The sequence below is a fragment of the Varanus komodoensis genome, unplaced genomic scaffold (genome assembly GCF_004798865.1).
Source record: "Varanus komodoensis strain SLA01 unplaced genomic scaffold, ASM479886v1 scaffold13_3, whole genome shotgun sequence".
In the NCBI taxonomy this organism is placed as follows: Eukaryota; Metazoa; Chordata; class Lepidosauria; order Squamata; family Varanidae; genus Varanus; species Varanus komodoensis.
Genome location: NW_025335409.1, coordinates 12,032,296 through 12,046,717, shown reverse-complemented (window position 1 = coordinate 12,046,717; position 14,422 = coordinate 12,032,296). Strand labels below are relative to the sequence as shown.

Here is a 14,422-nt window from a genome sequence, read left to right as displayed (position 1 = left end):
TGCAATGCCCTTTAAGGCTGCCCTGGAAGCTGGAGTTAATGCATGCAGCTTAGCTGTTAATGCCACAGCTTAGCTCTTGTTGCGAGATGCCATTTCTACAGAATTCCCTACCTTGGAAGGTTAGGAGGGCACCAATGCTGTGCTGTTTTTAGTACCTGGTAAAGACAATCTTACTCCAACTGGCAAGCCTCTTATTACTGATCAGCCACAGTCATAATGGTATTTTGTTTCTAAATATTCTTAATACACTGGTATTATTCTGTTATTCGATTTAACCTGATACTGTTTACTGCTATGAAATCTGTTTTAATGTGGAGTCATAAGAAATATTGTAAATAAAATAAATGTGAAATTTCATGTAGACTTTGAAAAAGAGTACAATAAGCTTAAGATTTGAAAGTATGAGAAAGCAAATAAGATTCAGCCATCCCCAGAGAAGACATAGGTTTTATATTCACAGTAAATTATCACAGTATGATTTTTAACAATTTCATGACCATCTTTTAAAATCTCATCCAATTCTGCTGTCTCCTTTATATGATTATGGGAATGACTAAGTTAATCTTCACGAAACACATTCAACTTGTACCTGTACAATTTTGTGACATCACCTTTGCTTGCCTTGACTAGATTAAAAATTGTTTGTTTTCATCACCAATTCACTTCTGCACCACATGGAATTAGAAGTACTGGAACAACTAGAATACATTATCCAAAATATAATGCAAACTCAAGCCGAATGTGCATGCATGAGACACCATCAGACACAAAGCAGCCATAATTTATGAAGGCTAGAAATACATAAACACCATCAGTCTGGAATGTTCCTTATCCTGGAATAGCAAAGCTACTGAAACAAATTGGGCTCAGAGAAGGCATCTGGTAATATTGAACTCAAATTGAATCAGATCCAATGGGATTCACTCACGTCTAGGCATAATGATTTCTTTTGTTGTATTATCATCAGGCTGTATTTCATGTGCATTTTGTTTCACCCATGTAATTTGCCAGTATGCAGTGCCCAGAATTAAGGCTACAGTGAAAGCAGAATGCTCTATTCTTGCCCTTTTTGTCCTATATTTTGTCATTTTTTTGTTTATGAATAACTTTTTAAACATGCTGTACTGATTGAGCAAGTCTATCTCAGTTGATCTGCATTCTGGCTCACCAGTCACATTGGTCAGCAACTGCCATTGGTATGCACTATCAGCGTATATTCCTAGAAAATGAATATTATTAGATAAGTTAAATTATCTTTTCACTGAAGATAGCCAGGTGAGCCTTATACAGCTCCTATCAGAGGGCTTTTCTTCTCATGTTTCCCATTCCCTTTGGCTTTACATCTTTCCCCATCTTTTCAGTTAGCACAACGGAAGTAGGTTCAGGCTGAAAGGTAGATTGATTACTGCCAGCGTCACTGGAGAATACCCAAATAGCACACTAAAAGACACCCGAACCAGTTGTGTAGTGTAATAACTTTTGCACCACTACTGAAATTGTCTATAACAGGAAGATGTGTAGCTTTGTTGGCATAAGCCAATGCAAGTATGCTGAATGCTAGGTTTCACATTTATGAAATTAAATACATTATGATTTGGTATCATTTTGGTGAAGTTAAAGTGGTTTAAATAAAACTAGATATTAGGTTAAATACAGCCATGGGAATAAAATATTTCCAAATATAGAACAATAAAATAAAAGTGCCATCTAAGTATTTCTACTGCCTTGCATTTTGTCATTTGGGAAATGTTTCTGCAACTGTGAACAGAAAATAAGACCCCAATTCTAGCAGTTCTAATACAGTAAGTGATCATATAAAGCACTGCAGCAAAAACTCAATTTTTTAAAGGCTGCATCTACACATTTAATTGAAGGGACATGTAAACACCCATTAATATTGGCAATATGCTCTGTTAATGAGCCCTGAGAAAACACCTCTGACAGAAACAAGAAGAAACAAAGGTCACAATCCACTTCAAAAGTGATTCATTTTATTGCTAGTAGTACTCCAAAGTTTGTTCTGATCTCTAGCAAGCTCTGGAATACTTTCCCTCCTCCCCCTCCCCCTCCCCAACTCTCTCTCGCTCTCTATCTTTCCTTCCTTCCTTCTTTCCTTCCTTGCTAACTTACCCTTTTTTTTGCCACACTGTGCCAATTTTTATCTTAAGGTCAAGGAGAACAATGCAAATTATGAGCTCTCTCTATCAGCCCATCACTGCCGGCACCACTTCATTAAAGATACATTTCATTATTTAAAAAGCCTGCAAACTTACAATCACTTCTGTTTTAAACCCATCAAAGCAATTTAACTCTCAAAGCTTTTCATCTGCACATCCATTGTCAATATATTTGTATGTGCAGAATTCATACTGACTCTGGATAATAAAAACAAGACCAAATAATGGTTTCTTCTTCTACTACATACACACAAATCATACACAAAAGCAAGATGTAAATGTAAAACTCCTCTCATTAACCTACTGGGGCTTTGTCCTAACGGTGTTCTCAGAATTCATTTCTTGAAAGGTGTGTAATTTGTAACTGGGAAACAGCATGAATCTAGAGGATGTTACTGTGGACTAGTGGCTCTAATTCTTGAATCTGAAGCAACTGAATGCACTCCTTTTCAAAATGTAATCTTGTAGCCCAATTTCCCCCAGATTTAGAACATGTTGAATGATGGCAGACTTTGGCATTTCATCACAACTTGGCAAGCCACAAACTGTATTGCTGGCTGCAGAATGGTGAAGTTGTGCATGTGCCAACTGAAATCTGCTGCCCTGGAGAGTTGCTAGACTGTGATTACCCAGTGTGTGGAATGTGCCTATTCACTGTTAAACAAACAAACTGCATGAAGTGGCCACTTCCCTAATAGTCTTGGAGTACTGGAACCTTTGCAGAAGAAGGAACGAACAGGATAATTTTCATTCCCCTGCTTGATTAAAGCACTGCTCCACACTGTCTGATTCTGCACAGAACTTGTGAAGCAGAGAAACAGTGACCCCAGATATTACAGGCACGTCAACAAGGGTGAAATCGCCCATTGGGCTCTGTTTCATGCTCTGTCAAGTGAAGGAAACCCTCCAACGTACCTGTTTCCATTTTGCCATCCTGTGCTGCAGGCCCATCAGGAATGACACTCTTCACCTGAAGAAACTCATCGGGCTCATCCCCACCAATGATGGTAAATCCAAAGCCCATATTGCTTTTTTTAAGGGTTGTGCTGAGGAAAGTCCCCTTCAGTTGTGAGGCATCACGGGTGAAGAGCGGTTTTTCTACATCAGTCAACATAAAGAAAAATAAATAATGTTGGGGTCATGCTGTAAAAAACAGCAATGGCTGGATTCCCGCAGTGCAGCAGAAGCGCTAGCAGGCAACAAGGTGGCATTTTTGAAGCTTAAAAGCAAAATAAAAGTGCAAGCATTCCCAGAGAAACCAAAGCATTAGTGAGTTATCTTCTACATATGGCAAAAACCAGCAAGGGAAGGATATGCTTAGCCTTGTAGTAGAAAGTAGTACTTTCTTCAGTGTCTTAAGGTATGGTCCTATGCAAGCTTGATGCAAGCTGAATTCCCATGCTGGGCATTGTAGTCCTTTTTTCCTGTCTAAACTTGCATAGGATTGTATTCTTCAATAAGTTAATTTGAAATTGGACTTTGGGGTACTAAAAAAGCTGTCCAAAAATGAAAAAAGCAGAAATGTGGTAGTTAGTCACAATCTCTTTTTTTCCATCTGTCAAACTAGCTTTGTAAAATAACAATGCTAAATCGCACTGCAGTTTGTTGCTTCCTTAGCCATTCACAGGCGTGCAAGTGTGTATATGCGCGTAATCTCAACAAGTGGTAGAGAGCATTTATGACTTGTGAGACGGCTCAGTGCCCAAGACATTGGCTTTCAGGGTGGTTCGCTGTGAGGTAGGACAAAGACCGGCAGGCAGCTGAATAGCCTCACCCATCCGCATGTGCTCGGTTATGTGAGAAAAGGTACAGGAAGAAGTGAAAGGGGTGGTGATGATCATTTGAAAAAAATAGCTCACTACCTTTTTTTGTTCTGTTACAAAAGTGCAGCCTGGGTAAGTAGCAGCACTTGGACATACCATACAGCCTGTACACTCCAGCATGGTCCCACGGACTCAGAGACAGGTCACTCACACTGCGAGACCTCTGAGGAGCAGGGCGCGGGTGAACATGTTTGGGCCTAGGTAATGTTGATGAGGAGCTTTCTACTGTTATAAAGGAGAAGAAGCCTCATTCTTTGCCTGCAAGCTTTTGTAAATAATTTAAACTCTACATGTGATAACCACCTTCCCGCCGCCCCTTGCGTGCATTCACCTCTTCATCACCAATACACTCTTGCCCTTTCCCACCAAGCCAGGTTATTCACGTGAGGGGCTGTTTCCGAATGAAGCAGAGGCAGTTCCGGTGGGAGACACAAGTTCCTCTGGCAACACACTGCCCTTGGGGTATATCCTTGGGAAATAACCAGTGTGACTCTAAGTCCTTTAAGTGTTTTGTTTTGTTTGCTTTTTCCCCTCTTTAACAATAGCAACTATGAGATGGGAATGATCAGGATGATGGCACAGAAATAAGGGGGTTCAACCTTTCCCTGCTTGCCACATTTGTGCCACTAACTGTCCTCCTGAAGATGCATGAGCCCTAGAAGGGACGTGGATGGTGGCTTCCTATGCTAGGTCAATAGGAGCTACGGGGTGAGGATTCTGGGCAGGACCACAATGTGGAAGGAAAGAGTGAAGCACCTGTTCCTCATGCACTTCATCCACTTCGACCACCTGTGTGGCTGCAATTCTTAAACATTATAGATTCACATAATTAAAGTCACGTCTGTTTTGGCTCTATAAACTGCACTAGGAGACAACTAATCAGCCCCAACATATACTCCCTACACTTTGTGAATAGCTCTGCACCTTCCTTAATTGTAATATCAGTGATCCACCCCCTCATTAGAAGGACCCTCCCTCCAAGGCTATAAAAGCAGTCATGGTTTCAATACACCAATATGGCTATTGTTTATTGGATATTTTGGCTTCCATTCAAGGTAATTGATCTTACCAGCTGCTAAACACTTTGTTCTGTCTTAAACAAGCTGGTGAATGCAGGACGATTAATTTTCTGGACAATTTGGAACCAGTTTTTCACCTTTTTTCCAGTGGGAAGACTGAATGTATCAGTCATTTGCGTAATCATCCCTTAATAACATTGCTATAAAAATGGAAAACTTAATGGAATATGGTGCACTGACATGATACTGTACCTCGGAAACCATGGGCCGGCATAGGCTTTGTTCCAAGTTCTGCGTTGGGCATGGTACGCTGCTGTAGCTTCCTTTTTGCCTCCAAAACTGGATTTTCAAATTGTGTCCTTCTATTTATGTGGCTGAAAGATAAATTAATCAATTAAAACTCTCCAAAGAGCATATCTTGTATTGTATTGTAGTTTGCTTTCTTTCACAGGAGCAAATATTACTTACAATATATTAATTGACCACTCCAACTGTTGGGATGTAATTATTTGGAAAGTCCTCTAGCAAGAAACTATGCAAATGCTTACTCAAGTAATTTGGGAAAGAGTTATAGCTCAGTGGGAAAGTGCATAATTTGCAGGCAAAAAAAAAGTTCAATCACTGGCAGTTCGCTGGAAGTAGAACTGCAAAATACTCTTGCCTGAATTCCAAGAGACCTACTGTTAATCAGTGTAGGCAAGGGTAAGCTAATAGATCAATAGTCAGTAAGGCAGTTTCCTATGTTCCTTGGGGGACTGAAGGGTACTTTTGTTTGGAATGTTCTTTAGGGTAATTGAAGGCTACTTTCTGGGGAAAGTTCACTGTCACTGTGATGTACCATTCTCAAATGTATTCATACTAAGATCCAGTTTAGCCTAATAGAAAGATTGCTGGGCTTGGACAAGGGGAATCCATCAGTGGATCATGAAGAAGTCACAACCTCCTGACCTACCTTCTACTTTAAGAACAGGATATAGACACTGTAAAAATACAGTCTCTTGTAGACATGTACAGATATATGCGGTACCATAGGATCATTAAGAATGGTGTAGCAATCAATGGAGCTATTCCATCAGTACAAGAGCATAGTAATTTCATTAGGTATGTAAATGTGAGCATAATTAACAACTACAGGAGGCAGAAACTCGTTTCCAAAATCCTAATAATTGTGGGCAGTATACAATGTTTAAACAAGCCATCCTATTGTTTGAGACATTTGCTTGATACTCCTTATTCTGAAAGGACATGGCAAACTTTTGCCTCAATTAGACCACCACTATTGTGTAGGATATAATGAGTGCTCCTTATTAGTGCATCTTTAAATATACCTGTAAGGCTCTGGTCCAATGAGACAGGACAATATTCCAATAGGAGCACAGAGAGAAAATGAGAATATACTCCAAGCAAAGTACCTGTTCTGTGAGTGACATCTCAAAAGCCAGGAATTATTGAAATCAATGGGATGTACAGTATAATCTTAAATAGAAGTTCTATTGAGCACAAAGATAATAAATGCTATGTAGATGTGAGTCCATAGGAAGTGTGAAGGTTCATTAATAGCCAAGAAAGTAAATGCATGGCACAAAACAGAGAACTGCACAAATCTGAAACATGGGAAGGCCAGCAGGCTTGAACAGTGTACATCTCTTTTTGGGGGGGGGGGTGTAATTCCACTAGGTGTTGGGGTCAAACTAGGGTAAGGGTAGCTGCTGATCTTGGGTCACCTGGAAATGGCCAAGATTTGCATATTAGCAGCACATTTATTTTTAAAAAGGAAAAGAAAAAGAACAAGTCTGGAAATTGGATCCTTTGGCTTTTCTCCCAATACCAGAAATGCAGGGCATGGCTGTGGTTATATTGTGATGGGGGAAATATATTATGCTATAACAGTTAGAACCATTCTTAATCTTCTGTATTACTCTGCATGGAGACAAATAAGATCAGATCTCAAGGTGTGTGACTTTGTCTCTTGTGTAGGCCTTATGCAGGTGAGGTGGGTGACTTCAATTATCAGTGGACCCTTATCCATTGCAGCTTTTACTGTGTGTTGTCAAAGCCTTGCAAGGTGCGAAACTCTACCCGTGAAATAGGTTTTCCACTGTGCTGCACTATGATCAGCTGATGGAGCATTCAGAATAAAAGCTGCAATGGATAAGGAGCCGCACCTGCAGAGGAGTCACCAGCAATTCCTGGCCTTAAGTATGGTTATCTACTCTGTCTTTTTAACAATCTGAAGTGACACTTCTCTTGCTCCCACAATGATGGTATTACCAAATATTAAAGGGGAAAAGTGAATTATCTATAGTCACTTCTTAAACAATGAAAAAGTACGGTCAGTGCAGAACTTTTAAGGGATTTTATTTGGATAAGTTTGCTCAGGAAAATCCAGCTTAATTCCCTATGGCAGTCTTTCTGAAAAGCATTATTTCCGATGGTGTATTGTTCTTAGCTTCAGTTCCATCTAATTTCAAGGTGCTGTGCCTCAGGTTCACACCTCTGGTTTTAACCAACAGGGTTCTTGGCTTGCTGCCACAATTTCTGAGACACAGCTCAGAACAGCCATTCACCTGCAAAGAGGTTCTGGTCCGAGTTATTTCCCTCAAAAATAACCTGGTCTAGATCATGTTTGTCCAGTTGTTGTGCAAACTATGTGTTGCATTAAACATATGGAAGGTAGCTGAGACGTATCTTTTTTTCGTTCTAGTGCTGAGGCCTCCAACAGGGCACCTATCTCTCTTGGAACCTGCTGGGCTCCCCTTTCCTCCTGATTTTTATTTTAAGACATTTTTTTATTGTTGCCATTGCTTTCTATTGAGAGGCTGGCATACTGCAAAGCAAAGTCCAGTCTATACTTGCAAAGCAAAGTCTTTTTGCACTTTATTTTGGTGCAAAGGATGCATTTCTGTTTTGAAGCTCAGATTTAACCTGTGTCGTGTAAACGGAAAATTACATTCCTTTTAGCTTCACCAGTTTGCCTTCTGGAAGATAAGTGTTTTGTGACAGCCTTGCCCACCACGCCGACCATTTTATAAATGGGCAAGACTCCAGATGTCAGCCATTTTGGGATGGTACCCGTGACACACTCTAAATTATACTGGCACAGAGAAAAGAGGTTGGGAGTTCCTGCTATAATGTAAATGAGCACAGCCTTGATTTGGATCAGGACTGCCATGCTCCAAGAGGCCCCTTCCATGGTACCTTTTCTCAGTTTCCATGCACAGCAGGCAAAGTACTAAAAGAAAAGGGGCCCTCCACTGTCCCTTGTAGAGATTTCTTTCATTTTTAAAGCATGCCTGGGGCAGGGAAATTCGATGGAAAAAGAAGGAAAAGGGTTATCTCTCACTATGTGGCGATTCTGATCCGAATGCTTATGCTAAAGGAAACAACAAACCTCAGAAACATTCCCCACAACCAACATAATGTGTTGCTTGGCTCTGAACCCCGGGTCCTACTCAGCTGAGATACAGCAAACCAGTTGTGTCTTTCAAAGAAATCTCCACTGCACTTTGACTGAACTCTGCTTTTAAAGCAGAGTTTATTTCTGTTTCTCACTTCTTGCTTGGGCTCAGTCCTGCCTTGATCCCTCTGGAGCATTTGAAACGATTATAACCAGAGTCTGGATACACAATGCTGGAGAGATCCAATTATGTCTTACAGTACAGAACATATTCTTTTGGGGCAAGTTCAGTGCCCTCCCAGTAGATGAATGGTGGAGTCCCTGCTGCATTTAGAAATCCATTCCTGCTGTGGTCAAACCCATTCTGCAGGTTTTCTTTTTTCCTTCTGGAGCACCATGCTGTTGGGCTACCTTTACCTGAATTATTTGCAGCTATGTGCTCTAAACCACCTTTCTGCACTGTGCATGTTCTCTATTTATAGCACACTGTAGCCTGAATCACACAGTATGATCATGATGAAGGTTGCTTTTTTAAGCAAAGGGCTGGACTGGCCCACTTGGATATATTCCTATCCCATGATTAAGGAAGGATGAGAAAGGTGTGCAGGTTGCAGACAGTAAGAACAGGAGAATAAAGAGAGGCCAAGGGAAAGAATGAAAGTCAAGCAGAATACCCAAGTCTCATCTGAACAGAGCAAAATATGTTACTCTTATTACATTAGATGCTTCCATTTTATAAGCCAATTTTTGCAACCACAAGGGTTGGGGAGCTGTTGTTTTTAAAACAAATGTCTAGGATGTCAGCATTTTCATCAATGAGCATATTCTGCACCAGTGAATCTTCCAATTCTAATCTTAAGATGATAATTTTCATATATTGCTCTTCTTATGAACATTCCTTATGGTTTTCGTTCAGGAACCAGCCACAGAACTATTGTGGCAGAGGGAGCACAGCTCTGTGATAAACACTTAGCTCTGCATGCAAATATCACAATCAGTCCTCAACATCTGCATTCAAAGGATCAGGAAGCAGGTGACGGGAAAAACTTCTGCTCCCGCTGAACTAGCCAATGCTGGGCAAGTCCAATTTGTCTGCTCTAGCACGACAGACCTTTCAACAGGATGAAGTGTTCCTGGTGTCCGGGCTGAGCTTTACTAGATCTGGCAGCCTATGATGGCTGCAAGTTGCACTGAGCCTGCACTAACCTCCAACCACATCAGTTTGAATAGTGACTTCTGGATTTCCAGAATGCATCCAGGCACTACTTTGCCCAGGCCAAACCTGACTGCTGTCAGGGCATGGCAACCTCATGTCTGTTCCAACTCTGATTGGACTTGGCATGGCTGAAAATTGGAGCAGAAAGACTGAAACTATGATGACCACAGGTTCAGGGAGTTGTGTGAGCTAACCCAAGGAAAAAGGAAGGTGTCTTCAGAAACAGAAAAGAGCATATTTTCCTCAGTGACTAAATTTGCCCTGCAAAGGTTTGTAATTGAACTTTTTATTATTTATCCTTTTTATGACATAATTAAGACACTCTATTATAATGGGATATTGTCTCCTTAAAAACAAAGTCATCTGTTAAACACCAGTAATAAAAGAACATGCAATACTGTCACTTTTTATAATGAAAAAGGGGAAGCAATTTTCACTTCAAACCTACTGAGCTTAAACGGCAGATTAAAACACAGATCTTTATGCTGACTATAAAAGGCTTTATGAACATGGTACTGCTGCACTTTTAATACCATTGGGGTTTTGGCATATTATTACACATCTTGATTAGAATTCCCTTACTCCTTTTATTCAAAAAATAAATGCTGTAGGATGTCGCAGAACTTTTCTGGACATTGAAAAAGCAGGGAAATAATTATAATCATAGATGCTAACTCTCCGAAAGTGCACCTTCCCAGGTCCAAAGTTCCTCAGGTTCTTGTTGACCACAAACAACCCAGGAATAAATCCTATGGTTTGTAGTTGGATTGTGAACTGTGAGTTGTCTACTAGGATTGTTATCTCAGATGGGTTCAGACAACACAATTACCCACGTTCCAAAAGCAAACTATGGTTTAATATCAGCCTATACTCAACTCATACTGAACCCTGAGTATGGATAACTATGTTATCGGAATCCAGTCCGAAAGAACTTTTTCTAGCAGAAGCTATGCAATGGCAGAGTTGTTGGGCTGGGGTGTAAGTGGCTAACTAAACATTATGCATATACATGGATAGCTGACTTTTGGGAATGATTTTCAAAATGATCCTGGCTCACTTAGTTCAGGAGAATTTAGGTAAAAGAGATCAGCAGGTGGGGATACTTATTCCTTTCCCTAACCACTGTATTTCCATTAGAGCTGGCCCTCCTGCAAAAGAGTGACAAAGCAGCTGCCCTGAAAGCAAAAGTCCCCGGTTCAATCCCGAGCATCTTCAGGGTGGAAAAGACCTGTCTGAAATCCTGGAAAGTTATGTAGACAATACTGAGCAAGACGGACTGCATCCATCTAAGGCAGCTTTTCTGCATTACAAAAGTGTGTCTGCTTAAATGATTTGAAGAGGAGAAACCACAGAAAGATTTAAGCATTCTCTCTGCCCCTTTCATTTTCCATTCTAAATTCCCCCCTCTTGAAGAAGCTTTTCATTAACATAAAATAAAAATAATTCAGCACAGTAGCTCTCCGCATGTCGTTAGCCCCAGTGTCAGAAATAATTAAGCAGCACATAAGCTTTTATGACAAAATAAATTTGACAGCAAAATTGGAAACTGCTCATAGAAACAAAACTGCTTTTAACAAGTCTGATATGCTGGTGGAAGAAAAGGGGCAGGGGAGAATTGGGATAAAAGGATCTGATCTCATGAGGAGAGTAAGTAATGATTTACCTAGCAGGGCTTTCCACTTTTTTTCCAAGGAACAACGTTAAAGTTAATTAAAGCCGAGGGTAGTTTAGTTCGTATTTTTTATGATTCACGATACTGCAAGAGCATTCTAGGCCTTTTGAGTGCTGCTTTCTGGAACTAAGCCATACAGATGCTTTCAAAATGTGATTTTCATGTCTATTTATAGTTTTGCTTGTCTTTATTAGAAAAGATATGAAAAGCAAGTATGAATAGGTTAAAAATACAGTTAGCTTACTGTGGATTGCAAAATAATATCCAAAATAAACTTGTGGTACTTTCAGCGGTCAGCATTTTAATACTTCTGTAAATGACTACCTTCTGGTTTTCTTTTGTATAGAACATCTAATTTGCAGTGTTTATATTCATCACTGTATTTGCTCTCACTGGACACTGGTAAGGAAGGTCCAGTAGAAAAACAAAAAAGTAGAAAAACAAACTTTTTTCTATCTGGGAAACCTACTGAGAGTTTGTACTTTCCTGAAGGCCCAAGTCATACAATATGTAATGGACAAGACCATTGTGACTTATGGTACATCACATAATGTGGTTGACTACCCTCCAAAACATTATTTGTATAGGCTTTGGGTAGCCAAAAAGAATGAAGTTAAATAAGATTCTAAAAGAAACATTTTGCTGCAAGATTTTTCCTGTGTCAGGAAAGAGTACTAAACCTGAATGTTTGGCTTAAACCTTGATCCCAGTGAAGCCACTAGTGAAACATCTGTGCTTCCATTAAGGAAAACTTTTGCCACAAAGAGGCCAAATAATCTACTGCTATTTTTCAATTCATCATCTCTTCTCCCTTCAGTGAACAACAGTTGCAAAACTACTCCAGGAATTCTGTGGTGGTGAAGTCACAATTGCTAACCAGGTAGTGCTATTTACAGCCACTTTTTCACCGTTTGGAATGAACACCTCAACACTAAGGAGCAAGTCCTCCTCACGTCAGTGGGACCTGCTTCTGAATGGATATACAAAGTAGTCCACTGCCAGTCTGTTACCCTCTGGAAAGCTATTAACATTCAGGAGAAAAGGGCGAATTGGATTTAATTTGGTGAAAACACTTCTAAACGTGTGTTCCATGCCCTACAAATGCTGTACCTATTTTCAACGTAAGAAAGTCACACTTGTGATATTAGTATGAGCTTTTCTGTCAAAGCCATCTTCCACTGAGATAACTATGTTACGATAATGTATTTCTAGAGTGCATCATTTTATTAGCACTTCCTACACAGACTCTCAAATGTCTTATGTGTATGACTACATAAAATGTGAGCAATGGAGGATTGCCTTGTATTTCCTTCTCTTTTATTGCCTGCAGATTTGAAATACCTCAGACTCATTGAGGGAAGATAATTGATGTTATCTGTCATGGCAGCAATTTTTCCTGACCACCCATTTGCACACAAAGCATGGCTGATGGTACATATGCATAAATCATTCCAAAAACATGGATGCTGTTATGAAAGTATTAGAAGCACCATTTTCCACTGCAATTGCCACGTGAATGCACAAAGATTGTAGCTCATATGAAATTAAAACTCTTGAATTGTCAGCAAAACAATTCAAAAATGGAACCAGATACAGTAAAGGTTGTATTTTATTCTCTGCCTTTGCAGGCATTAGTTGGATTATGAACAAATGAGAAACCCATTTAACTGAATGAAGTGACAAATCTTATATCCTACTTTTCATATATTATAGATCTTAAGTAGCATAGGTCGGGTTTACAGACAGTCTCTTGTCTGGGCACTGATCAATGACAGAAAGGCTTACCAGAGAGTAAGACTGTTGCCATGTACCTTCAGATCAGGCACTAGGATCAAAAAGAATAAATCCCAGGCAAATTACCTGAAAGGCGATTTATGCATAGTCCTTTTCATTACTAAATCTGAAATATGGCGCAGTGCAGAGAAGGTTCTGGAATAAAGGGATGAGTAGTAGAAGAAAGTGGAAAAGGAGTAAGAGGACTGAATGAACAGGACGGCATATGCAGAGACATTGTTGTCCTATCTCATTATTGGGTAAATATGTTTTTTTCTTAATATACAAGATCATAGTCAGGGCTTTGTGGAATTGCACAATGATATAAGTTGGCTCCAAATTTACGGATATTTAGTTATTTATATTAATTAAAAATGGTGGCACTTAAGTCAGTCATGATTAATTTGGACCCCACTGATTTCATTAGGTCAAGTCTAAGTAAGACTAAGTATAGAACCAGCCCATGGTGACTGGACCACAACAAACTTGTGTCATTTTCCTTTTCTGTACATGCACATATTCAATTTCTTAGAGTGACATCCTATTCCACTAGCAAATCTACAAAGGTGTGTGTGTGTGTGTGTGTGTGTGTGTGTGTGCGCGCGCGTATGTGTGTGTGTGTGTGTGCACTTGGGGAAATCTTTGGAAGTGGGAATTTGATAGCACTGATGTGGAAGCGGTATTATATTCAGGCTTCACATAAGAGTCAATGAGGCCAAAAAATGATTTTAGGCCTTTGGTTGTAGGGCTTGGGGTGGGGCGGGGGGCTGTTAAAAAACAGGTCCATGTGCACAAGGTTTCATCTTTCAGATGTAGTTGCTTTTCAAGAGATTTTGATGTTGTGTGGTTTAGGGCATGGCAAATCTTAACATTACTGGTAAGAGAATGGAAAGCATATTTCTATTGGTCGAGTATCAATAGAAAGCTAATTCAGGCTTTCTAATTGATGCGTTTGAAGTAAATAAGTACCTTCTCATCAGAATGCTCAGTCTAGATGTAAGATTGCTCATTCCATGAAGCTGCGTAACTTTGTTCCTGAATGTTCTTTCTACTCTGTGGAATAGCTAAATAGCTTTGAAGAGTCCTTCTTCAATGGGGGCCAGACAAACAGCTGTGCTATGCTGAAGCTTTCAGGCATAAATTTTTCATGTCCCAATAATCCCTGTTAAAGAATGTCAAATTGGCATATACTCTACCACTTTTCATAAAATGGATAAATTCACAAGACTTTTCAGAAAAGGGCTCCCCACATTCTAGAATGATTTCATTCATTCTAGGGAGGGCAGCTTTGGAGTTTTTGGAAGGGTGAGGAGAAATAAGCGTGCCTGATCAAGCACCGAGGAGA

At 39.9% G+C, this 14,422-nt stretch overlaps 1 protein-coding gene across 8 annotated transcripts in view; it reads right to left on the bottom strand.

Moving 5' to 3' along the window:
• Nucleotides 1-14,422, bottom strand: part of MAGI2 (membrane associated guanylate kinase, WW and PDZ domain containing 2) — a 708,373-nt gene that overhangs the window by 158,591 nt on the left and 535,360 nt on the right. For 6 of the 8 annotated variants that reach the window (XM_044423188.1, XM_044423195.1, XM_044423192.1 and 3 more), the window contains 3 exons: nt 5,272-5,393; nt 4,040-4,225; nt 3,093-3,275 (listed from right to left, as the gene is read on the bottom strand). In XM_044423188.1, the coding sequence (XP_044279123.1) occupies nt 3,093-3,275; nt 4,040-4,225; nt 5,272-5,393 (491 nt within the window). The remainder of the gene's footprint in view (nt 1-3,092; nt 3,276-4,039; nt 4,226-5,271; nt 5,394-14,422) is intronic. The other 2 variants (XM_044423191.1, XM_044423189.1) reach the window with 2 other exon arrangements.